This window comes from Sorex fumeus, unplaced genomic scaffold (genome assembly GCF_029834395.1).
Source record: "Sorex fumeus unplaced genomic scaffold, SorFum_2.1 ptg000042l, whole genome shotgun sequence".
In the NCBI taxonomy this organism is placed as follows: Eukaryota; Metazoa; Chordata; class Mammalia; order Eulipotyphla; family Soricidae; genus Sorex; species Sorex fumeus.
The window spans coordinates 5,549,635-5,575,043 of record NW_026606099.1 but is presented as its reverse complement, the minus strand read 5'-3'; the positions used below and the strand labels follow the sequence as shown (position 1 = coordinate 5,575,043).

Sequence of the window (25,409 nt, the reverse complement as noted above, 5' to 3'; positions counted from 1 at the left end):
GGCCCTCCCGCCTTTCTGTTTTACTGTCATCGTGTCCTGAATGTGACCTTCCTCCCTGTCTCTGAAGCTCTCCCCGAGTCTCTGCACCGGCTCCTGCCCTTCTGGTCCTGTAGTTAATGTTCACAAAGGCCTAAGTGACAGGAGAACTGGGCAGAGCAGGGTTAGCATGAACGCGACTGGGGGTCAGGGAGCTTGCTCAAAAGACTCGAGCTCATGCTTTGCAAGCAGGAAGCCCAGGTTCAGGCCCCGGTACCATTGGGTCCCCCTCAGCTCCCCTAGCACGAATCCAAAAAGAAAGTGGTTGATTCCGAGGTCACCAGTCTCCTGCGCCCAGGCCCCTAACCTCTAGGTTACCCTAAGTTACCCTAGCCTTTGGGTAACTTCCTGGACGCCTCTCTCTGGCCAGCCCGCTGGAACCGTGTGCCAGTGTGGGGAAGGTTCTGGGGAGGCCCTGCTCCCTTCGCCTGAACCCCAGCGCAAAGCTCAGTGGGTGCAGCAGGTGGGCGGCCTGGCAGCAGGCTGCTGCCCGCGAGCGCCCAGGGAGATGCACCCACAAAGCAGAACGCTGTGGGGTGGGGCTGCTCTGGAACCTGCAGGACTCTGGGTCCGAACTCTGGCTTTGCCACTTCCCAAGACTATGGCTGGTAAGGGGACACTTCTTGGGGTTTGCAGGGTGAGAAGTTTTCTAAGCTGACAGGACCTAGGGAGGCCCCGAAGAAGGGGCCTGGTGGGGAAGAAAGAGAATTCACTGTGTCAGGACTGATGTGGCGGTGGGGGGTGGGCGAGCCTGCCGTGAAGCCTTGGTTTCCTCTAGGAATGAGGGACTCCCTCTCCATAGGCACATACCAGCCTCAGGGGCTAGACTCTGCAGAGCACCCTCCCTCCCCGATCTGTGCTTACTCTCCAAGGCAAACAAGGCAAAGACCGGAATTCTAGGCTGGCTTGAAGGTCCCTCCTCTGGGAAGCCTTCCCGGCCTGTCATCATCCGAGGCTACTCCCCATAGTCACAGTTCTCTCTGGTCATACACCTAAGCACCCACTGGACGCTGCTCCAGGTCGGGGAGCTTGTCTGTCTGCTTTGGGGACCCCTGGTCCTGGCACAGAAGACGTGCTCAGTGAGTGGGCACTAAATTAGTCAAGGTCTGGGGAACATTTCTGCTCCGAGCTGTCACTGAGGTGATCACGATCACGATCACGATCATCCTGTTGTTCATCAATTGCCTCAAGCAGGCACCAGTAACATCTCCTTCATCCTAGCCCTGAGATTCTAAAGAGTGCCACATTCAAGGCTCTTTCAGGGTTAAGAGAATGAGACCCGTCATTGTTACTGGTATTTGGCATATTGGGTACACCACGGGGAGTTTGCCAGACTCTGCTGTGTGGGCAGGTTACATTTGGTAGCCTGCGAGTTTGTCCAAAGTAAGAATGAGATAATAAGATGTCGTGCAGCCGCAAATGCGGCCGCATGCTTCTGGGAGCTGGGTTTTATAGTCTCTGGGTCTTGGCCATTGGTGGGATTACACGGCGCCAGGGGGCCGGTTGGTGGTTGTGACCCCCGCCTACTAAAATTTGGAGGATCTGGGTGGAGGATGCTCAGCCCCAATCCGAGCAGGCTTGGAGATCTCAGCCCCGGGACCCACATGCCTTTGTTCCTCTGCCTGTACCCTCAGGCGTGTGGAGAGTGGTCTCAGCATGGTGGTGGCTGGTTCTGGAGGTCTTCGGCTGCCGGGACTCTGCTCGGGGCGGGGAGGGAAACTCAACCCGCTCCCCTCCAAGGGGCCCCGGTGAGGACAGCCAGGCACGGGGGCAGGAGACTCTGCCTCACTGGTGAACTGGTAACAAAATCAAAAGCGGGGGTAGGGAGGGAGGCTTGGGGAGAGCAATGTGGCCACCTGGGGGCGCTTGGTTGGTGATTGGGACTCGACCTTTGCCCTGTCTCTCTCTTCTCCCAGTTCCTGGCATTCGACACCCAGTTGCTGATGGGGAACCGGCGCCACTCGCTGAGCCCCGAGGAGCACATTTTCGGAGCCCTCAACATTTACCTGGACATCATCTACATCTTCACCTTCTTCCTGCAGCTGTTCGGCACCAACCGGGACTGAGGCGCCCACCCCCAGCCCCTCCTTCCTTCTGTGAATGCCCCTCACTGGCTTGTGACCCCCCCACCCCCACCCCCACCCCTGGTCCCCGCAAGCCCAGAGATAAACTAGCTGCTGCCCACCTGTGGCCCAACCAACCCCACCCTGCCACAGCCCCGCCCTGCCCTCAGCCATGAGGCACCGCAGAGCTGAGGTCACCCCAGCCCCTGCTAGCCCCCACACGCTGGGACAAGAAGCCTGAGGCCCCTCTGGGTCAGGGAACCCTGGGGGACAAGTCGGAGGGGCCGGCAGGATCTCACATGTCGAAAGAGACCCCAAGACTGAGGCCTGCACTTACCCCCCAGCTGAGGGGTCCTCAGGACATGCCGGGGGTTCTCCAACTCCCACTGCCCCACCCACCCCCCCCCCCCGTTCCCTCCTGGCAGGCACTGACAGTCTCTGAGAGGGGCTGGGCAACCCCGGGGGGCGAGGGGAGGCTACCTGGTGGTCCAGCCTCACCAGCGTGTTCTGAGCGTGGGTCCACCACCTGTGCAGAGCAGGAAGCGGTGCCCTCAGCACAGGCCTCAGTTTACCCTCCTGAGTTACCACCCGGCCTGGGTGGGACAGGAGGAGGGGACAGGAGGTTGGGCAGGAGGTGGGGACCGAAGGACCCTGCCCTTCAATGGGGGCTGCTGGGGCACAGGGTCGCCCCGGGGGGCCGCTTTCTTCTCGCACCCACTGCCGGGTGCAGGGCAGAGACGCCGCCTCTGACCCTGTAGGCCTGCACCTTGGACGAAGGATGTTTCCAGAGTGGGAGGGCTGTTGGGGCTGAGCCAGCCCGGCCAGGGAACCCTTCCCAGGCCTTCTGCACGTTTCCCAGGCCCTCCCTCACCGCTCCCCAGCCGGCCTCCTGGGCCCCCGCTGGCAGCACCCTGGCCTTTCCCTGCTGCTCCGGTCACTCCTCCCAGAGTCCTGAGCCCCCTCCACCCCTTATCACCTCATCAGTCCAATTTGGAGGCTGCCCAGCTGATGCTAACAGCCGGGCCGGCGCTGCCAGCCACTCCATGTGATGAGGTCCGGCCTTCTTATCAGCCTCCAGGCGGCTAAGATCTCAGGCCAGGTATGCGTCAGCCACGTCAGCCACGCAGCCGCGGCAGGCCCCAGTGGGAGTGGGGAGGGGACCAGGGGCCACAGCTGGGGAGCCTGGAGCCAGCTCCTGTGAGCACACAGCCAGCCCAGGGCCAGTGGAAAGTTACTGGGTGCAAACAGAGAATGCCCGGAACCTCTCCCAGGGCCTCTCCCCAGGGCCCTGTCGCTCCCAGTGCTGGGGGCACTTCCCCTCCCCTCCACCCTTCCTACTTCCAGCTCTCAAGACATAGTGCAGAAGCGCCCACCGCCCACCGGGGCCCATGATCTGTCCTGCATATTTAGGAAACAGGTGTGTGTGGGGGGGGGTGGGGGGGTGTTGTATGCCAGGGAAAGAGAAGCAGGAACAAGATCCAGGCTGAGGATAGCATGGTAAGGGGTGCAGACTGACTCCCGCAGCCTTTGGGAGCCTGGGGGGAGGGGAGGGGGACACTCCTTCGTGCTGTCTGAAGGCAGTGGGTGCAGCCCTGCTGCGTACCCCGGGGCAGGGGCACAGCCAAAGGGCACCAGGCCAGCTGGAACCACAGTGGTGGGTGTGTTGTCTTCAGTGCCCACCCTGTCCTTCCATCCCTGTCCCACAACCCCACTGCCAGTGTCACTCTCGTACCCCCAGACACAGGTGGGAGCAGGCCTTGTGTGTGAGCCCCAGGGTACGGCCAGGAGCTGCCTGCTCTGTGGATCCATATTCCCAAGCCCTGATGCAAGACAAGGCCAGAGTGGGGAAAGGGGTCCCCTGCTTCCAGACCCCGGAATCCAGCGGCTGTCTCTCCTCCGTGCCCCCCTCCATTCCTCTCCTCACCTCTTGCCCCCCATTCTGGAGAAGTCAGTTCCCCACCCCTGACCCCACTTTCCCAGCCAGGACCCCAGTTCTGCTTCCCAGAATCCATTTATCCAAGTCCTTCCTCCTCCTGGGAGTGTTTTTGCAGAAAAGGGGATTGGGTGCTCAGCTCAGAATGCACTTCAAAGGCTCGGGGGAGGAGGCAAGCCCACGTCCATCCACAGACTGTGAGGGGGCCAGAGTCCCCGCTGTTGCTGCTGTGGTGGGGGTCTAGGATGCTCTGAACTTCCCCCCAGCCAGGGCTGAGGCCCCGGAGCCCCAACTGCATCATCCCGAGGAGCCCCAGGCACACCTGGATGGGCCTTGGAGGAAGGGCGGGGGAACAGGAATGCAGGATTACAGAAACTCAGAAACCGAAGCTGGGCAGGTGCCACAAGCTGCAGAGAAGGAAGGGAGCCTGCGGGGCCCCTCACATTATTGGCAGGGGAGGGGCGAGGCTCAGGGAAGAATAGGTGGCGCTTTCTGCAGCTAGAGGCTGCCAGGAATTTGGCCATCTAACCTGAAGGTCAGAGGCCCCACAGGGAGACAGATCTGGAGGCGGCAGGCAGGGGTCAGGGAGGCCCCCGGAGTCCTTAGACTCCCACACCAAACTCCAGGGCCCGTGCAGCTCCAGTAGCGCTTGGAGAAGCCCTAGGGATCTTGGTTCCTCCACCCTTTCTTCCTGCCAGGGAGTCAGGATGAGACAGACAGTCATTCCGTAGGACTCTGCCGGGCGGGAGTACAGTAGGTAGGGCACTTGCCTTGCACCCAGCCAAACGTGGGTTCAAGCCCCACCAGGAGTGATCCTCGAGCACAGAGCCAGGAATAAATAAGCCCTGAGCATTGCCAGGTGTGGCCACCGGACAAAAAGCCTATGCCTCGCTTTTTGCATGCCTGGGGAGAAAGCCCAGAACGGCTTGAACACGCTGGGCACCGAGCTTTTACATGGGCACTTTGCTGCCCCCTGGTGGCTACCTGGAGGAAAGCAGGACCTGGTTCTGCAGAGCGAAGCGCAGAGGTGGGAAGATGGACCTCAGCGCCCCCCCCCCCCCCCCCCCCCCCCCCCCGCTCCCCATTATCAGTCCCAGCTCCTTCCTTTAGTCCGACCTTTGCTGCATCTCTCAGACACTGTTCACCTGCCGTCTGGAAACAATCCCTGATACCAGGCCCCAGAGCTTTCTTCTCAGTGTCCAAGGGAGACACCCCCAGTCGCAGCTCTTCCAAGTTTCCCAGGGTACGTGCCTGTCCCTTTCCTTGGCTTCACCTTCCCGGTCCAGGTTTGTGACCAACATGAGATGAGAATAAAAAGTCACCATGACATTCGAATCATTTCGTTGCCTTTGGCTTATCATGCCGTTGGGCTCAGTTGCGCGTGTGTGTGGGGCTTCGTGACTGGCTTCTCCGAGTGAGGCTACATGGAAATCAAATGCCACCTGAACTGCAGCGCTGGGTGCCAAGGGTCACGTGCACAGGAACGTGTGAAGGGGCCAAATAAATAGTACAGGGGTTAAGGCACTTGCCTTGCATGCAGCCAATCCAGAGTCAATCCCTGGCATCACACATGGGCCCCCCAAGAGCCCTGCCAGGAATGACCCCTGAGCACTGCTGGGTGTGACCCAAAATTTAAAAATAGGGATGTGAGCTATGCTCCCAAAATGCCACAGTATTATAAACCAATTGGGCTACACTGGTGCGTGACAGGGACGAATGGAGACGTTACTGGCACCCGCTCAAGCAAATCAATGAGTAACAGTTGTAAACCAATGGAAAATTTTTTTCTATAAAAATTTTTAAAAACCAGGGCAGGAGTAATAGTTCAGTAGGTAGGGTGTTGGCCTTGCAGATGGCTGACCCGGATTTGATCCCCAGCATCCCTTATGGTTGCCTGAGCACCACCAGCAGCAACCCTGAGTGCAGAGCCAGGAGTAACCTGAGAATTGCCAGGTGTGACCTACAAAGCCAAAAAAAAAAAAAAATTTTTTTTTAAACATCAGAATAGCAATCAAGGGACTGGAGAGATAGAACAGCAGGCGGGGTGCTTGCCTTGCATGAGGCCAACTGGGGTTTGATCCCCAGAATCCCAAATGCTCCCCTGAACCTGCCATGAGTGATCACCATTTGCTAAACACAGAGCTAAGAGTTCCAGGAGTGATTCTGAGCACTGCTAGGAGTGGCCCAAAAACAAAACCAAAAAATAAATAAATGTAACTTTAAAAAAAAAATAGCAATCAAAAAAACCCAAATCTCCAAGTTGGTCTCTGGAAGAAGGGATTCTGGCCACCCAGGGAAAGGCGACTGGTGGTTGGAACTTGTCCCAGCCCAGTGGAGGGGAGTGTTCCAAAGTCCTCTGAAGACTGGTTTCTTGTGTCTAATTCTTTTGGGGGAGGGGGCACACCCAGCTGTGCTCGGGGATCACTCTTAGCTGTGCTTGGGGAATCATATGTGGTGCTGGGCATCAAACTCAAGTCAGCCCTGTACAAGACAAGCACACTACCTGCTGTACGTTACCACTCAGGCCCATCTTATGCCCACTGTCACTGTCACTGTCCTCCCGTTGTTCATCGATTTGCTCGAGCGGGCCCAGTAACGTCTCCATTTTTGAGACTTGTTGTTACTGTGTTTGGCATATTGAATACATCGCAGGGAGCTTGCCAGTGTGGGCAAGATACTCTCGGTAGCTTGCCGGGCTCTCCGAGAGGGGCAGAGGAATTGAACTCGGGTTGGCCATGCTGGCCGCGTGCAAGGCAAATGCCCTACCCTCTGTGCTATCACTCCAGCCAGTGGGTAGGGCATTTTCCTTGCATGCGGTCCAATCTGGGTTCAATTCCCAGTGTCCCATATGGTCCCCCAAGCACTGCCAGGAGTGGTTCCTGAGTGCAGAGCCAGGAGTAACCCCTGTGCAAAGCCGGGTGTCACCCTCCGCCCCCCCCCCCATCCATCTTATGCCCAGTTCTTAGATTCTTAGAAGTTTTCCAGCAAGTGCTTTTTCATGCCTTTTTCCTCTGTGGCTGTTGTGGTAACCAGTGAGCCCACACACCCACTGGCAGTCATGCAGATGCAACAGTTCTGAGACACCAGGGGTGACAAGTGCAGTGTCATGGCTGGGTGGTGCCAGAGATGGAACCATCTCCACATGGAACCATTGTTGTACATCTGAGCTGTCCCTGAACCCCAGAAGATTCTTCTTTATTAGTTCCCCTACTTACACAGGAAAGAAAATCTGTATGGCACCTTCTAGAATGCCCAGAGCAGAAGTTTTCAGAGAGTCTTCTCCCATCAAGTCCCTGATCTTTCCCCGAGTGCCCTGGCCACTCTTCTCACAGTCCCCTTTCCTGTGTCACTCTCGCTGTGTGAGAACCCCGCTGCCTGTCTCAAAAACTTGAGGCTCTTGAAAGCATGAACTGTCTCGTCCACCCTTGAATTCACAGGACTTATGGTCAGTAGTCTTAATATAAGCTTTTGAATGACTGAATGGATGAATGACTGAATGAATAAATGAGTGAATGAATGAATCCATTCTGTCCCTCTTCTTCCACCTTAGAGGAAACTAAGAAGCAGAAGGTTCGGTGACTTGTCCATCTCCGTGTGTTAGTGATGGGTCATATAGGAAGAGAAACAGCTCTTTGGAGTTGCTGCCCCGCCATTCTGGGCCCGACAGCCAACTCGGCCCTGTGTCAGGCCATCTAATCATGTGGTCACATGCCACTTGACTTTCTTCACTTTTTATTTTGGCGGGGCGGGGGATTCAGGCCACATCTGGCAGTGTTTAAAAGCTTACTCTGGGGGGCTGGAGCGATAGCACAGCGAGTAGGGCGTTTGCCTTGCACACGGCCGACCTGGGTTCAATTCCCAGCATCCCATATGGTCCCCTGAGCACTGCCAGGAGTAATTCCTGAGCGCAAAGCCAGGAGTAACCCCTGAGCACCACCAGATGTGACCCAAAAAGCAAAAATAAATAAATAAAAGCTTACTCTCGCTCTGTGCTCAGAGATCACTCCTGGTGAAGTTTGGGGGACCATATAGAATGCCGGGGATTGAACCCTGAACAGCCATGTGCAAGGCAAATGCCCTACCCACTATACTATCCTCTGACCCCTTTGGAGCACTCTTACAAGTGTAGGGTTGAGCCTGCACAAAGATAAGCACCATCCCCCGAACAGCCTTCTAAGTACTAGGGCTGCTCCCCTCTCCTGCTCACGGAACTGAGGGAGTCCCCCCTTCATTGTGCTCCCCACTACCATTTTGGGATTTGTCAGTAGTAAACCTTGGGACTGGGCTTCTTTTGTGCGAGTTCGCTGCACTTTCCATCAAGACAACTCACTGCTACAGAAGCTGAGGGCGCCCCCTGCTAGCCCCAGGTGGGGGTCTCCTACCTTCTCCAGCAGCTCCTGATTTGCCTAGCCTTCATGAAACATGCCAGTGCCAGCCCTAACGCTGTGATTAGAAGCACCTGGTTATGAGCCCATAGCCAAGCTGTGGAGATGTACATCCGTGGAGCAGGGTGCATCTGACTTGGTCACTGTCACTGTCACTGTCCTCCCATTGCTCATCGATTTGCTTGAGCAGGCCCAGTAACGTCTCTATTGTGACAATTGTTACTGTGTTTGGCATACTGAATACGTCACGGGTAGCTTGCCAGGCTTTGCCATGCGGGCGAGATACTCTTGATAGCTTGCTGGGCTCTCCGAGAGGGGCGGAGGAATTGAACTCGGGTTGGTCGGGTCGGCCACGTGCAAGGCAAACGCCCTACCCACTGTGCTATCGCTCCAGCCCTCTGACTTGGTACGGATCTAAATTCAGTGTGAAGAAGGGAAGGGGTGGACATGACTTGGGACCTTCTGGAGAGAAGCTGAGTGTCACAGCCCTGCACCCTACAAACAAGTGGCCTGGACAGAGGCCGGCAGGGGGAGCTGCAGGGAGCCGAGTACAAGCCAGGCACAGTTCTGCCCTGCAGGGAGGCGAGGGGCTGAGGTGGATGAGAAAGGAGGTGGCACCGAAACGCAGCTGACACGAAGCTGGGCTCCCGCATTCTTCCAGGGGCCCTCCAGCCCTCTCTCTTTCCCTTTCTACCTCCGTCCCAGCCTTCAGGCTGCCACAACAGACACCCACAGGAGCTGAATGCTGATGGGGGAACGGGTTTGGAGCTGAAACACCCAATGAACACCCAGTGTCTGTATCTCTGCCTCAACCGCTTTGTAAAACTTGTGGAAGAAGAAAAAGGAGAAGGAGGAGGAGGAGGGGAAGGAAAAGGAGAGGGGGAGGAGGAGGAGGAGAAGGAGGACCCTCTCCATGCCTCTTCCCTAGTTCTGGGGTGCTACTAGCAGTCCCCGTGTCCCTTGACTCTGGTGCCCCCTACTCCATGTCCATCAGTCCGTTGTCCCACACTCCTTCAAGGACACATGGCCCTCCCTATTCCCTATGCCAGAAGGACCCTTCGCCTTTAGATATATGCACGAGACTCCACTTCCTCCAGAGCATTCCCAGGGCAGGGCTGGCCACACTCAGACGCTCTAGGTGAACATCACTGCTCCATGCACCCACCATGCACCCCTTCTGGCAGCTACTGCCTCAAAAGGCATCCTCCATATTCATCCCCCACCCCCGGGGTTGGTCTTGACAATAAGACTCTTCATCCCTATTCCCAATCCCCTCATCAGACTGGAGCAATTATCCAGCTGAGCTGAACCAATCCAGCCCACCTATACCATCTGCTTCCAAACACACACACACACACACACACACACACACACACACACACACACACGATCCTTTTATCCTAGTCTTCGAACTCATCCCTCCAGGGATTTTGCTTCCTTTTCTGGGAAATCCCTGTCAAAAGCTGTGAGCCCTGTCCTAACCCGTAGCTGTCTGCTGCTCCTTTGCTTCTACTCATCTGTTCTAGGGAATAGATAGACGTTACTTTGGTTTGAGACTTTTTTTTTCAGCATCAGGGATCAATCTCAGGGTTTCTGTAGTGCTGCAAACCCAAATCTCTGAGGGTGGTGTCTGATTACCAATTCCAAAGAAAGCCCAGGACATCCTGCAGTAGGAGACATGGGTTTATTGTTTAAGTGCAGGAAGGGGCAGGGCTGCAGACCACAGAAAGATCCAGTGCCTCAGGACTGTATGCATGCAGGGAATACAACACATACATTGTATATGGGGTGTTATGCGCCAGATTAAAAGCAAAACAAAAGACAGCTGTGTGCAGTGCAACCCTGAGAAAGGGGGTAAAGGTAAAAGGTAAAGGCCCTCCCGTTGATCGTCGATTTGCTCGAGCGGGCCCAGTAACGTCTCCATTGGAGACTTTGTTGTTACTGTGTCTGGCATATCGAATACTCTCGGTAGCTTGCCGGGCTCTCCGAGAGGGGCGGAGGAATCGAACTCGGGTCGGCCATGTTGGCCGCTTGTAAGGCGAACGCCCTACCTGCTGTGCTATTGCTCCAGGGGGAAAGGGGCTCATTGGATGTCCTCTCCAATGCATAAAAGGGAATGGAAACACCTCCAGACAGCAGATGCTTTTCTCTGGGAACACACTGGCCAGAATGTGGGGGTGGGGGGTGGGGAGAGGGGGAAGGGCTCAGTGTCCTGCGCCTCAGTTTCCCCACAGCCTCACATAGATGGTGCAATTGCAGCTGAGCTATGTTCTGGCCCAGCAGAAGCTCTTGTGGAAGGAGAGTCTCTTCCTTCAGCGCTTCCAGCTGCAACCATTTGGTCTTCCCAGGTGAGGTCCAAGACATGACAGACCATCCGACATTGCAATAATCCATAGGATCTATGGGCATAACAAAATGGATACTGTTTTATGCCTCTAAGTTTGCCATAGTTTGCTAAGTGGCAACAGAAGCCTGGAACAGAATCTGTTAGCTGGGAGAGAGGTGCTGCCGACTCCAGGCGCCCCTTGAGCACCACCAGGAGTGATTCCTGAACTGAGCCAGGAATAAGCCCTGAGCACTGCAAACAAGCAAAAAGAAAATGTTTGGCGAAACTTTCATCTGTGCTGATGAGAAAAATAGAAAAAGGTGAGGCCAAATGTTGAAAGTATGCATTGGCTTTTTTTGACCATCATATGATATCATTATGCTACATCATAAGAGACAGAGAAAAGGAGCAGGAATGATTATTCAGTTTTTAAGCAAAATTTGAAGATGTCAGTCCCCGGACAGTCTTTGTCTCTAGTAAATAATTCTCAATGTAATAAAAAGTTTCAAGGCAAAGGTCAAATCTAGGGCACTGTCAGGAAACAGAGTCCCTGAGGAAAGAGGAAACCAAGGCATAACCGGAAGCCCTTTGATACCTCAGAAAGCTCAAATGGGGCTCAAACTCCTCAGACATGCCAGTTCTCTGAAGATCTTACAGGCTTTCTTTGTACAGCCACTACACTAAACAGTATGGCTTCTGAGGATTAGAGAAATTGTACCCCTCTATAACTTCACTGGGAGCCCAAGATAGAGCAGGCCTTACAGAGATGCATGGGGTAACTTTGTATGATGGAGAAATCCCAGATAGCACTTGCAGGAAGAGCTCAGAGTATTAAAGACTATTGTATTGGCAGAAGTCCTATAGCCGGAACCAACAGGGAGAAAAACAAGAAATGAAGAGAGCCCTTGGACTCTGGGACTTTTGTTGGAAGAAAGTGAGAGAGGAAATGACTGAGCTGCAATAAGGCTATTTCCTATGGAGAAGGGGTTCCAACAGCAAAGCCAACAGGCCAGGGTAGAGTTAGGAAACACACAAATTGTTGCCAAGGAAAAGTTTTGGGCTCAAGGCTAGAAACTGGCAATCTGCCCCAGAGGAGCTGAGTGTCTCTGGTGTCTCAGTTCTCCTTTGAACCAGAGTCCCTTTTGTAAGTTGCCCTGTGCCATGTTATGCAATGCATGTGTGTTTGTGTGTGTGTGTGTGTGTTCATGTGTAGGGGTTGTAAGTTTCTTCAGCTCTAAAGTCTTCTTCAGATTGAGGACAGTGACCAAACCAGTGATCCAAGTGACCAAACCTCAAAAGACTCACATGAACATAAGTGTGAGATGTTGACTGAGAAGCTATTTTGGACTTCAAGCCTGGCCTGATGTAAAATGGGGGAAGATTTTTTTTTTAATTTTTATTAGTGAAGCACCATGAGGTACAGTTGTAGACTTACAAATTTTTGTGCTTGGGTTTCGATTATACAATGATCAAATACCCATCCCTCCACCAGTGCCCATTTTCCACCACCATGGATCCCAGTATCCCTCCCACCCCCATCCCCCCCATTTCACCCTGCCTCTGTGGCAGGGCATTCCCTTTTGTTCTCTCTCTCCTTTTGGGTGTTGTGGTCTGCAAACGAGGCATTGAGTGGCAATCATGTTCACATCCTGGGAGGATTCTCCAAACACCCTTTATTTGGTGCTCCCTTCTCTATCTGAGCTGCCCTTTCCCCTAGTATGCCGGGCTGGCCTCTAAGCCATGGAGTAAACCTCCTGGTACTTATTTTGGCTATTCTTGGGTGTTAGTCTCCTATTTTGTTACTTGATGTCAATGGGGGAAGAATTTTTGAAGTCTTGGGAAGGGTGAGAATATTTTGTATGGGGCCAAACGGTAGAATGGAGTAGTTTAAAAACAATTACCATAAAAAGAACTCATTGTCCCTTGGTTTATTAAAATAGATTAGTAACTAAAACAATGACCCTAAGGGCCAGAGAGACTTAGGCATTTGCCTTGCATGTGGCCAACCTTATTCCACTCTTCAGCATCACTTGTTCCCCCAAGCATCTCCGGATGTAACCCTAGAGGACCCTGCGTATCAAGGGAGCTTGCCAGATAATCCTCCACAGAAAACAAACACACAGACATGGTTATGACAGGGTCAAACAAGTCTTTGACCAATGAATGGAACGTGATGGAAGTGTTATAGTATTGATGGAGGCAGGACAGGGAAGGCCCCCTCCCAAGGCAATGGCAAAAGCCAACCTTACAGAAAACAGGAAAAATGGGAACTGAAAGTTGAAAAAAAAAAAAGGCCTGAAAAGACCCACACCTATCTACAGCAACAGACCCAAGAAGCTCCAGCAGAAACAAAAGACCAGGAAAGGAATTTCAAAGAGAACCATCTTCACTCCCAACCCCCTGGTAACCGCCTTAGCAAAGGAACTTTAATCTAGGTAGAAGCCCCACATGGGTGCAAGTTGGAGAAACCCTATAAAGGCCATGAGCTTGAACAAAGGGATCTTGGGCATATGCTGCCCGAGCCCATGTGCTGTTTGTGCTCATGTGTCAGAGCACATGTGTCTCCGCATCTCCTCTCTTGAGATGTGTACTTTCATGCTTTCCTGTCTAATGCTGGGATGTGTGTAGGGGCTCTCTCTGCCCTTGGAGAAGCCCGGGTTCTCTCTTGAGTATGATACTCTTCCACTCTCTCCCACTTTCTCTTTCTCCTTCCCCTCAAAACCGCCAAATAAAAACTGTTTTACTTCACTGCTTGTCTACTCCTGAAATTCTTTTCTGCGAGGCAAGATAAGAACCCAGGAAGCCTGGGCCCCCCCCGGGTGGCAGAGGCAAAATCAGGAGAAGATGACCATCTTTCTCTCCTCCCAACCCACGTGAGCCATTCATGGGGTCCACTGACATCAGTATGAGTGCAAGAGTTTTCTTTCTTTCCTTCTTTTTTTTTCTTTTGGGTGCTCAGGGCTAACTCCAGGCTCTGTGCTCAGGGATCACTCTTGGCCATGCTTGGGACCCCATATGGAGTGCTAGAGATCAAACCTGGGTAAGCTGTGTGCAAGGCAAATGCCCTTTTCACTGTACTATTGCTCCAGCCCCGAGTCACAAGAGTTTTCTGGTCCCTTAATTTGAGCAGAACTTCTGGTTGACCCTAATTAGTACTCCTTGGTTCTGAAGTTCTCTCTGGAGGCTGGTGAGATGGTGAGAATGTGCAACATATGCAAAGGGCTAGTGTATATATTTCGCAAGCTAGAGGTCTAGGTTAGAGCACTGGTACCACATGGTTCTCTGAGCACTAGCCAGGAGTAGGCCCTGGAACACAGCTGGTGTTGTTCCCAAACAAAAAATAAACAGAAGCTTCCTCCAGACCAGTAATTGGACATTAGGGTGGAACGCAAGGACTCCCAGACTAGGTCCCCAGAGTTGGTCCTTCACTCTCATTGGTGACAGTGAAGATCATGAAGAATATTTCTCTAAAAGAACACCAGTGTGGGCCAGGGAGACACAGTACAGCAAGTAAGGGGCCTGCTGTGCAATGCAGCTAATTCAGACTCAGTCCCTAATACTACCTATGGTTCTCCCATACACTGCCAGGAGTAACCCCTGAGCATAAAACCAGGAATAAGCCCTGAGCACCATCAGATGTGGCCCCAAAGTTTAAAAAGATAAAAGAAAGAAAAGGAAAAGAAAAGAAAATCAGAATTTATGATTCCTAGAAGGATATCATGCAGGCAGAAATAGCACACACAGGATGTGGCTCAGCAATCAGTGACAGAGCACTTGCCTTGCATGTGTGAGACCTTGAGTTGGATCCCTGGTACTGCCAAACAAGCAACAACAACAACAACTAAAACAGCATAAGTCTACCACTGTCAACCAAAGGCTGTCATCAAGGAACTCAGCAGAGTGGTAGGGAACTGTTAGATAGTTTTTTGATTATAGAGTTAGCAGTTAAAAAAGCTTCTAACTTGTGAGCTGGGTCTTAAGGTTGAGAAAATTCTACTCAAGCAGTAGAAGTTGAGGATCTTTAATGAAGGCAACAACTTAAAGTTGAGTATAGGCCTGGTGACATGGAATGTTATAATGTATTAGGGAATGGCGAGTCATCTGTTACAGCTGGAGCGTAAGTTGGATAGATGGGACTGCAGAAGAACAATGCTGAAACACAGTACATTCATATATGAGGTAATGAATCAAGCAGTTCTCCGCAAAGGAGATGAATCTAGATTCTGTCTGCAGTGAAGTCCTGAAGGTGGTTAAACAGAGGAGTGACAAAATCATGTCTATGTTTGCGAAACACTCTAAAAGATAATTTGACAATACATAAGTGTTTATATTTTTGACACAAATCACACATGGAGATATTTAGCCCGAGCAAATAATTGAACAAATGCAAAAAGGATATAAGAATATCCAATGAAGGCCAGAGCTGTGGCTCAGAGGCTGAAGTGCACGCCTTATGTCTGATCCCAGACTTGATCCTCACACCACATTGTTCCCTCTCTTCCCCCCACCTCCCAATCTCTTATGACCTCCCCGCAAAAGAATTTCCACGAAAATATTATTCATAAAAGTGAAAAATTGAAAACAAAAATTAAACACTACTTTGTAGCCAACTCAAATAGATGATATGATCGAAAAGCTCGGAACCTGCACTCTGAACCTGGCCATTTCGCACTCAGGTCAGTCCATAAAGCATGCCACCCAGCCTGCCCAACTAGGCCTTGGAAGACCCAGCCCCAGTCCCACAAACTCAATGCTAGAAAACTGTACTCAGAACCAGTCATTTCACTCCTAAGTCAAGACTACCCAGAACGTGAGGCCGCTAATGCAACCATGCATTTTTCACTTCATCAAATAGATAATAATACCAAATATTTACGTAGCACAATACTGTGTAATCTTACAAATTGCAAAGCAAATAATTATGAGGGCTGAAAGGATAGTACAGAAGATAAGAAGCTGGCCTTGCAAGCAGTCGATCATGGCTCAAATCCCCAGCATTGTATATGGTGTACGGATCTTTTATTGCATACTATTAAGATATGCATATCTTAATGTATGTGTGTGTGTGTGTGTGTGTGTGTGCTAGAGCATCTGCCTTATGTTACAGCAGGCCCTGAGTTCTATTTCTGGCACCGTCCTGCACCACAGTGAAATTCATAGTAGAGCTATTGTGTTTCTCAGGGCCATGACAAGTGTGCAATCTCCAGATACCACAACTGCAAAGAGGAGGGGAAGGGGAAATTTATTTTAAAGCAAATTTTAAAAGTAGCAGTAATTAGAAAACATTTTGTTTAATATATAAATTATACTATTAATTTAACATATAAATTGTATTATTAAATGTCTAAAAATTGGGGCCAGAGAGATAGTACAGCGGATAAGCTACTTGCCTTGCATGCTGCTGACGTGGGTAATGATCTCCATGGCACCCCAAAGAGTCCCCTGAGCACTGCCAGGAGTAATTCCTGAGTGCCGAGCCAGGAATAAGCCCTGAGAACTATTGGGTGGAGTCCAAAATAACAAACAAATATAAAAGTATATATAGTTTCAACATATACCAATACAAAATTTGAAATGTTGGTTTCTCATATCTTCAAGATCTGGTGTATATTTGTACAGCTCATCTGAAAACTTTATTTTCATGTAGGGCGTTTGCCTTGCACGCAGCCAACATGGCCGACCCAAGTTTGATTCCTCCGCCCCTCTCGGAGAGCCCGGCAAGCTACCGAGAGTATCTCGCCCACACGGCAGAGCCTGGCAAGCTCCCCGTGACATATTTGATATGCCAAACACAGTAACAACAAAGTCTCCAATGGAGACATTACTGGGCCCGCTCGAGCAAATCGATGAACCACGGGAGGGCCTTTACCTTTACCTTTACCTTTAGAACATGGGCTGGAGCGATAGCACAACGGGTAAGGCGTTTGCCTTGCATGCGGCCCATGCGGCCAACCTGAGTTCGATTCCTCTGCCCCTCTCAGAGAGCCCGGCAAACTACCGAGAGTATCTTGCCCGCAAGGCAAAGCCTGGCAAGCTTCCCTAGACATATTCAATATGTCAAACACAGTAACAAGTCTCACGATGGAGACATTACTGGGCCTGCTTGAACAAATCAATGAACAATGGGAGGACAGTGCTACAGTGCTATTTAGAACACATTTTATTCTCAAGATCATATTCTCAAAAAGATACATTTTATTTAAAAGTTCATATATTTAAATGAATATAATCAATTTTGAACGAACACATTTATGTTCATACAAATATGGACCAATTTCGAGGTTGGAGGACAAACCAGAGTTCTGTTGTTTGTTCTTGTAGTAACATGGATCAAACCAGTGTTTTTCCGTTTTGATCTTTGTGTCCCACATCTCACCTGGTAGTAGTCTGGAGATCACATGTGGTGCTGGGGACCTAACCAGGTAGGCAACGTACAAGGCAAGCACTGTAACTCCTGTACTATCTCTGGCACCCAGGTAAAGGGCCTTATTGTGATGAATAAGGACTGACAGCTGGCTCTTCGAGCACAGTCCTTGCCTCTCAAGGAGTGTAGGTCACAACTGTGCCGGGCAAGGCCTACTGGCCTGCATGTTACTGTGTTAGGGTCCGAGCTCAGGACAGCCTCACCTGTCAAGGAAAACTCTGAGAGACCAAGTCCATGCAAAATCAAGAGGTTTATTCGAGCATGCTCGGGCTCACAGCATGACCCCAAACGGTCAGTGACTGAGAGCCCTGAGCCTCTTCAAAGGGGGCTTTTTATAGGGCATCTTCCTGCACATTTCAGAAAGCCCGCGCACAAATCACCCAATACATTTGAATTATCACATTAGATGCTGCGCGCAGGCAGCCAATCATTTTGCAACAAGCCATCAGCACCAGCCACTCTCCTCTGTACCTGTCACCAGGCCCTCCCAGCGGGCAGTCAATTAGGCCTTTTCATTAGGCCTTCTCCAGCCTTGTGGCCTTATCTGGTGAATTCCAGGTGCAAGGAGGAGATGGAGGTACTTGGTGTTGGGCCTTGTTAGGCGGATTCCAGGACAAGGAGATGCCTCATTAGGCCTTCTCCAGCCTTGTGGCCTTATCTGGCGAATTCCAGGTGCAGGGAGGAGATGGGGGTACTTGGTGTTAGTAGCCTGCCACAGCTGCAGGACGGGACATGGGCTGGGACTTGCTTTGCTAGGGCCAAATTGTCATGGGGCTATCTTTCAACTGCATTTAAGTATCTGTTTTAAACCTCCGGGTTACCCTTTCCCGGAACCACGCGGTAAACTGGGGGCAAGTTCCAGTATTCACTGGATGGCGCTGCGACAAGCAATTTCCATGCTCTAGGCAAACGCATCTCAAGGAAGATTGGGTGGGCCCAGCTTGATCACCAACATCCCAACCACTGGGGTTGGACTAGGCAGTGCAAGTCGAAACTGGGTCGGCTTGGGCAAGCCGCTTAACTTCGCAGCGTTTGGTTCCCTGCCGTAAATTCAGGCATTCTTCCCAAGCACGCGCTGAACTGCGGTCCAGGGCCGACGAGGCAGCACGAGGCCCCGAGACGGCGCCGAATTCCTGGAGCCACGCAGCCGCCTTCGCGTTCCGCGCATGCGCGGTGGCAACCCGGAAGCGGGCCCGACTTCCGGTTCCGGGAGGGAGCGGCGGCCGGGCTGAGGCGCATGGCGGCGCCCGCGGAGGCGGCCGCCGGGGGCGCGGAGGAGACCGCGGCGCGCGAGGAGTCGCCAGTTCTGCCACCCGGCGCCGCCCCGTTCGGAAATTTCCCCTGTTACTCCCGCTTCCACCCGCCAGAGCAACGCCTCCGCCTCCTGCCCCCGGATCTGCTTGGCCGGCTCTTCCCCCAGGGTTCGGAGACGAGGCCGATTCTGGGGCTGGACGTGGGCTGTAACTCCGGGGTGAGTGACGCGGGGGGGGACCCGCGGCCCCTGGAACTCGGGGCGCCAGCCCCACGACTCCCCCGTGGCGTTGGGGTCCCCAGGGACAGACTCATCAACCCCCCCGCAGGACGCACCCTGAGGTCCCGGGGCGCTTGGAGCGCAGGGACATCGGGCCTTTTGCTTCCGGTCACACCCGGTGATGCTCAGACCTTGTTCCCGGCAGGGCTTGGGGGACCAGGGAGGGGAGGTGCTGGGGCTCGAACCCTGATTCGGCTGCGCGCTAGGCAAGCTCTCTACCTACGGTGCTGTCGCTCCAGCCTTTATTTTGCAACCCTGAACCTGTTGAGGACAGTGCGGGGGTCCCCAGGGAAAGAGCCTCCCTGGAGGTGGGGGCGTCCCCACCAAGGCATCTTAGGTGTGCAGTGATTCTCGCAGAGCCACGGCTGGAATAAGGGTCTCTAACAGCCCATTGTAGGCTGTGCTAGACAGGCAGGAATTCTGGCCCTAAGATTTTCAGTCCTTTAACGGAGAATCCCGTCTCCGTTCCAGACTAGGAGCTGGGGGCTAGGGGTGAAGGTGGGGAATGGTTGGGGCCTCCTATTCATTCTCAGTGGGCCAGCCCCGCAGGTAACTGCCAGGCTTTAGGATGTGTTGCTCAGCCGCTACTCTGGGCCACGTCTAGTAGGGGGCAGCTCCAGGACTGCAACCCGTTGAGGCTTCAGAGGCCAGTTGGTGCCAGTGATCTAAGCAGGGTGGACAGCATGCAAGTTATATGCCTTAACCCCTTGGCTATCTCTGCAGCCCAAGGTTGTTTTGTTTTGTTTTTTAATGGGGAAGGGGGGTGCAGAAACCTGGCTTTGTGCTAGAGAGTGTTCAGGGACCCATGCAGTGCTGGGAATGGGGCCTCCTGCATGTGAAGCATGTGATCAGCTTATTGAACCACCTCTACTCCCAAGGAAAATTTGGCTGTGCATCTGACCTTAGGTAGAACTTCAGTGAAGGGTTGGAGGTTGTATTTGACATGAATTGGTTAAGGGAAGGGGACATTTGGATATAGACCCAAAGATGGGATGGGCAGATGACTGGGTGTATCACCTGCAGACAGTTATCTACCATGATAGAGGAAATCAGGAGGGAAGGCACTGGAACAGTCTAAGCTTGAGGTTTGAGATTTCATAAAGGAAATTAGGAAACCATAGGAGATTCTAAAATTGAGTATAGGGGCTGGAGCGGTAGTACAGTGGATAGGGCATTCGCCTTACACACGGCCGACCCAGGTTCAATCCCCAGCATCCCATATGGTCCCCCGAGCCCTGCCAGGAGTAATTCCTGAGTGCAAAGCCAGGAGTAACCCTTGTGCATCACCGGTTGTGACCTAAAAAGCAAAAATAAATAAAATAAGAAATAAAATTGAGTATAGCATACATACACATTGAGGGCAAAGATGAAGTGGGTGGTGGTTCCCATTTGATGACTACATATAGGGACTTTTAATTTTTTATTTATGAAAAAATTCTGGGCCTGAGAGATAGTACAACAGGTAAGATAGTACAACGGGAGTTTGCCTTCATGCAGCCAGTCCAGGTTTAATTCCCAGCATCCCACATGGTCCCCTGAGAACCACCAGGTGTGCCCCCACCCAACCCCCCCCCCCCCCCCCCAGAATGCTTGCACTTGATAAAACGAAAAGAAGTAAAAAGACAAAGGCACATGGACGTCCAGGAATGTGGCTTCGTAGAGCATTTGCCTTGCATATATGAGGCCCTGAGCTCGATTTCTGCAAAAAGGAGGGAAGCATAAAATCTATGTTTAATTCCTCAATCTACACTCTTTTTTTCTCTGTACACAAAGACAGCCACTGTTTATAATCTGAGTATATATCCAATTTATGTATCAGTATCTCCTTTCAGTGTTATAACTATCCTACTGTTTTAACCATGCTTTTTGTTTAATAATTTGTAGATTGTCCATGTCCCTAGCAGCTTCATTAATTCATTGTGTAGATGGTCCATAATGGGATGCTTTGCCTAGGTGTTAAAAAGTGGGATTCACTCTAGGGACTAGGAGATAGTACATCAGTTAGGGCATATGCCTGGCATGCACCTGACCTGGGCTTGGTTATTGAACTGCATGCAAAGCATGTGCACCTGCCCTTTGAGCTATCTCCTATGCATTGTCTTGCATTTTTACTCAGCGTTGTATATTTATGCCATCCATGTTGCTGCACTGAGCAGAATTCCCTCGTTTTTAACTATTTGCTTCTCCATCATATGGGGCTGGAGCAATAGCAAAGCGGTAGGGCATTTGCCTTGCATGCAGCCGGCTTGGCCGAGCCAGGTTCGATTCCTCCGCCCCTCTCGGAGAGCCCGGCAAGCTACCGAGAGTATCTCGCCTGCACGGCAAAGCCTGGCAAACTACCTGAGATGTATTCAATATGACAAACACAGTAACAACAGGTCTCACCATGGAGACGTTACTGGGCCCGCTCGAGCAAATTGATGAATAACGGGAGGACTGTGATCCGTGACCGTGATCATACTGAATATACCATGTCTTTATTATACTTCTGTTATTAGATATCTGGGTTGTTTCCAGCCACACTTTCTTAATCTGAACAAGGAATAATTATTTTTCTCACTTGATGGTAGCACAGAGAGAGAGGGTGAATAAAAAAATTCCTTGAGAAACCCTTTTTAGTCTGGCAACACACATTGAGTTAGTTGAAGGGTCTAAGAAATCAGAGTTAGGGAAAGGAGAGAGTGACTTGTTTAGAATGCAGAGAGACATACAGGCACTTGCTTTGCACCTGGCTGAACTATTTCAATCCCCGGCCCTTCGTATGGTTAGTGACCCCTGAGCACAACGCCAGGAGTAAGCTCTCAGCACAGCCAAATGTGGCCCCAAACGCCATTTTCCCTTCTCTCCCCCCCCCCCACCCCGCCAAATAGTTGGGGCAAGAGAGATAGTAGAGGACTTATGGTAGTGGGGATGCACATGGCTGACCCCAGTTTGATCCCTGGCACCATGTATGGTCTCCTGAGCACCAGCTGGTGTTGCCCCAAAACAGAGAGCTCATAGAGCTGGAGTGGCATGCCTTACATGTGAAGGCCCCAGGTTCAATATACAAAACTGTTCGGTTCCCCAAGCACTGCTGGGTGACTTCCAAGTATTTCTGGGAGTGACCCTTGAATTCCTAAGCACTGCTTGGGAACAAACACCTCCGCACCGCTGCGTACAAAGGTGTTAGCACAGTGAAAAATTACGAATCACTGGATTTGACTGAAAGGACTTTGGGGAGCAATGGATGCAGAAATGAAGCATGTCTCATAAGGGAAGTGAAACATATGGCCGATGATGAATTTCTTTTTCAAAGTGGGGAGTACTTTCCAGCTCCACTCCAAGGCACACCCCACTCTGAAATGGTCTGGGGTGGGGGGTTCGTAGTTATATATTTGGGGGACATTTTCTGTTTATTCACTTTGGAAAAGATTTTTCAGGGAGATAAGGCATTTTTCTTTTGGTTTTTGGACCACACCTGGCAGTGCTTAAGGTTTGCTTCTGGTATGGATCTCAGGACTCATACCTGGCTCTCAGGACCCATTGCAGGACTATATGGGGTGCCAGGGATCGAACGTGGGTTGGTCACTTGCAAGGCAAACACCCTACCTGCTGTGCTGTCTGTCTTTCTGGCCCTCAGTAACTTTTCTGCAAAGGGTAAAATAAGTTTAGGAAGCTGTGTTGCAGAGTGAATGTTGAATGAGAACTTTGGGAATCCAGAATTTCGACCACAGGTCTAAGAAATAGGAACATGCTGTATTCCTCACCTTGCTGGTAAGGAACATTTGCTATTGGGTCACACCCGGCGATGCACAGGGGTTACTCCTGGCTCTTCACTCAGAAATCACTCCTGGCGGTGCTCAGGGGACCATATGGGATGCTGGGAATTGAACCTGGGTCGGCCGCGTGCAAGGCAAATGCCCTACCTGCTGTGCTATTGCTCCAGCCCCACCTCTGGAATTATTTTTTCCTCCCAGGGTCTCAGATATCTGAGCTATTCCCTCAAAAAGAAAGAAAGAAAAAGAAAGAAAGAAAGAAAGAAAGAAAGAAAGAAAGAAAGAGTTTACCTGCATATTGCCTAAGCTGTAAATACTGCTATGGGTTCCTTTGCTACATCCACTGGGCTATAACTTCAGTCATATACCCTGGGGGTGTATGGTTGGGCTATATGATTATATGATCTAAATGCCATTGACTGACATTTAGAAGATGTTTAAGGGCAGGGAGATAGCTCAGAGGGCTAGAGCATAGCTTTGTAAGCTGCTTGCGAGGTTACTGCCACCTTTCTGGAATGATGTTACAGCCTAAGACCTCTGGAGGGCACTGAGAGCCTGCTCTGCAAAAATGTTTGGGCAGCCTCCTTAGACTATAGTTGAAGAACCCACATGCTATAAATCCAGGAGTAAGTGGCAGTCTCAGTGGGAAAAGAAGAGCTATAGACGTCACTTTGATTTACTGGTTGAGAGCCGCAATGACAAAGCTCTTTTGGGTTCCTCTAGGATCTGAGTGTGGCTCTGTACAAACACTTCCTTTCCCTGCGTGATGGGGAGACCTGCTCCGACGCCTCAAGAAAACTCCGTTTCCTCTGCTGTGACATAGATCCAGTTCTGGTGGCACGAGCTGAAAAAGAATGCCCTTTTCCTGATGCCTTGACCTTTATCACCCTGGACTTCATGAATCAAAGGACGCGGAAAGTTTCCTTGAGTTCTTTCTTAAGCCAGTTTGGATGCTCGGTTTTTGATATTGGCTTCTGCATGTCGGTAACCATGTGGATTCATCTGAACCACGGTGACCGTGGCCTGTGGGAATTTCTGGCTCACCTTTCCTCCCTCTGCCACTACCTCCTCCTAGAGCCACAGCCCTGGAAGTGTTACCGGGCAGCTGCACGGCGTGTCCGGAAACTGGGCCTCCACGATTTTGATCACTTCCACTCCCTTGCCATCCGAGGTGATATGGCAAAACAGATTGTACACATTTTGACCCAGGATCATGGCATGGAATTAGTATGCTGCTTTGGCAACACCAGCTGGGATCGTAGCCTTCTGCTCTTCAAGAAAAAACAAGGCACGGAGACTCATCCTCATTCAATCCCTGAATTATTGACAGAAGAAGGGAAAGAAAGGAACAGATGAAGATTATGTAGACAGTGAAATAGGAGGGTATGAAGATCTGTGAAGACATATTTAATATTGAGGATTAAGTCTCCTTAATTCCCTATTATCAGGCAACCTTGAAACCTGACAAACTTTTGGTAAAATGTCCTAGAATTGTAATGGCAAGAATCAGTACTTGTTCCCCATTTTTGGGGGGATGATTCCTGTGTAGACTACATCTGTGAAATGAAATGGACTTTCTACATTGAGAGGGTCTGGCTCTGGGATAGAAAGGATGTTTGGGTGGTTATTTGTAAAGACTTAGGTCAGGCTAGCCTTAAAATGCATTGGTCCTCTGGGTTCCTTCAAGCTGATCTGGATTCTTCTGACTTCTGACATACTTGCTCTGCTATTGGGCAGAACCTCATATAATTTGGAATGAAGATTCACTACCCTAATTAGTGAAGAAGGTTAGTAGCTCTCTTTCCAGGGCCAGGTTTCCAACATGCCCAGGCTCAGCCCAGCAGATGCAGATAACAGGCAAGATGCATTGACTGGCATTTAGAAGATTTTGAAAGCCAGTATTCAGGTCTCCCAAAGAAGAATAGAAAGAGCTATGCTTGGAATATCACGTTTCACTCAAATGAGAGAACGAATCCGGAGTTCTGACATCCGTCGACGATCAAGGATCAGGGACGCTGTCTCATTTGCCAAGGTGTCGAAAATCAGATGGGCTGGTCACGTAATGAGATTTAAAGACGACCGCTGGACTAGAGCTGTTACCGACTGGATTCCACGGGATGTCAAAAGACCGCGTGGCCGCCCACCTACCAGATGGTCAGACTTCTTCGTCAAGATCATGAACGATCGGTTTGAGGCTCTTCATGATCCCAGAGCGAACAGATGCCATTGGGCTACACTAGCACGCGACAGGGACAAATGGAGACGTTACTGGCGCCCGCTCGAGCAAATCGCCGACTAACGGGAAGTTAAGTGATTAAGTGAAAGCCAGTGAGTCGTTCAGAGAGCTAGAACATATGCTTTGCAAGCAGGAGCCACCGCTCGCACTTGTACGGTTCCACTGAGTAGCACCAGGAGCAATCCCCAAACCTCGAACCCTCGAGCAGCCTTTGGACCTTGCTGTGGTCCAAACAACAAAAGACATTTGAAAGGTTTAAGTATGATAGTAAAATCTAACTGGTACAAATGAAGTGAGATTGTATACACTATATACATATTTATACCAATAAAAGTGACTGTTGTGAATCTGGGGTAAATAAGAAAGCCTGGTTTTTGGTTTTTTGTTGTTTGTTTGGTTTGTTTTTTTGGAGGGTCTCAGAAAACCAAAACAGGAGCCAGAGAGATAGTATAGGGGTTAAGATTAAACACAACTGACCTGGGTTTGATCCTTGGATTCCTCAAGCACCACCAGGAGTGGCCCTGAGCACTGGGTGTGGTACAAAAACCAAAGGAAAGAGAGTAAATATGCCTAGCTAAGCAAAAAGATTTCATTGATGATCTTCAAAATCCTTAAGAGCTTGTTATTTCTAAATTGAAGTTATAAAGGCGGAGCAGGGTACAAGACTCTCCATCACTGATTAGAGATTGGAACTGTTGATTGAGAAGTTATTTACAGTTT

At 51.0% G+C, this 25,409-nt stretch overlaps 2 protein-coding genes across 2 annotated transcripts in view; both read left to right on the top strand.

Annotated features, from left to right (window-relative positions):
* Positions 1-2,169, top strand: part of FAIM2 (Fas apoptotic inhibitory molecule 2) — a 31,226-nt gene extending 29,057 nt beyond the window's left edge. Inside the window, exon 12 of the mRNA XM_056120064.1 lies at positions 1,953-2,169. Coding sequence (XP_055976039.1) covers positions 1,953-2,102 — 150 coding nt within the window. The 3' untranslated portion in view covers positions 2,103-2,169. The remainder of the gene's footprint in view (positions 1-1,952) is intronic.
* Positions 2,170-18,395: 16,226 nt separating this feature from the next.
* BCDIN3D (BCDIN3 domain containing RNA methyltransferase) lies at positions 18,396-24,417 on the top strand. The gene is made up of 2 exons (XM_056120154.1): positions 18,396-18,638; positions 23,177-24,417. Exons 1-2 carry the CDS (start codon positions 18,405-18,407, stop codon positions 23,807-23,809), a joined length of 867 nt encoding a protein of 288 aa, XP_055976129.1. The 5' UTR covers positions 18,396-18,404; the 3' UTR covers positions 23,810-24,417.
* Positions 24,418-25,409: the final 992 nt, after the last annotated feature.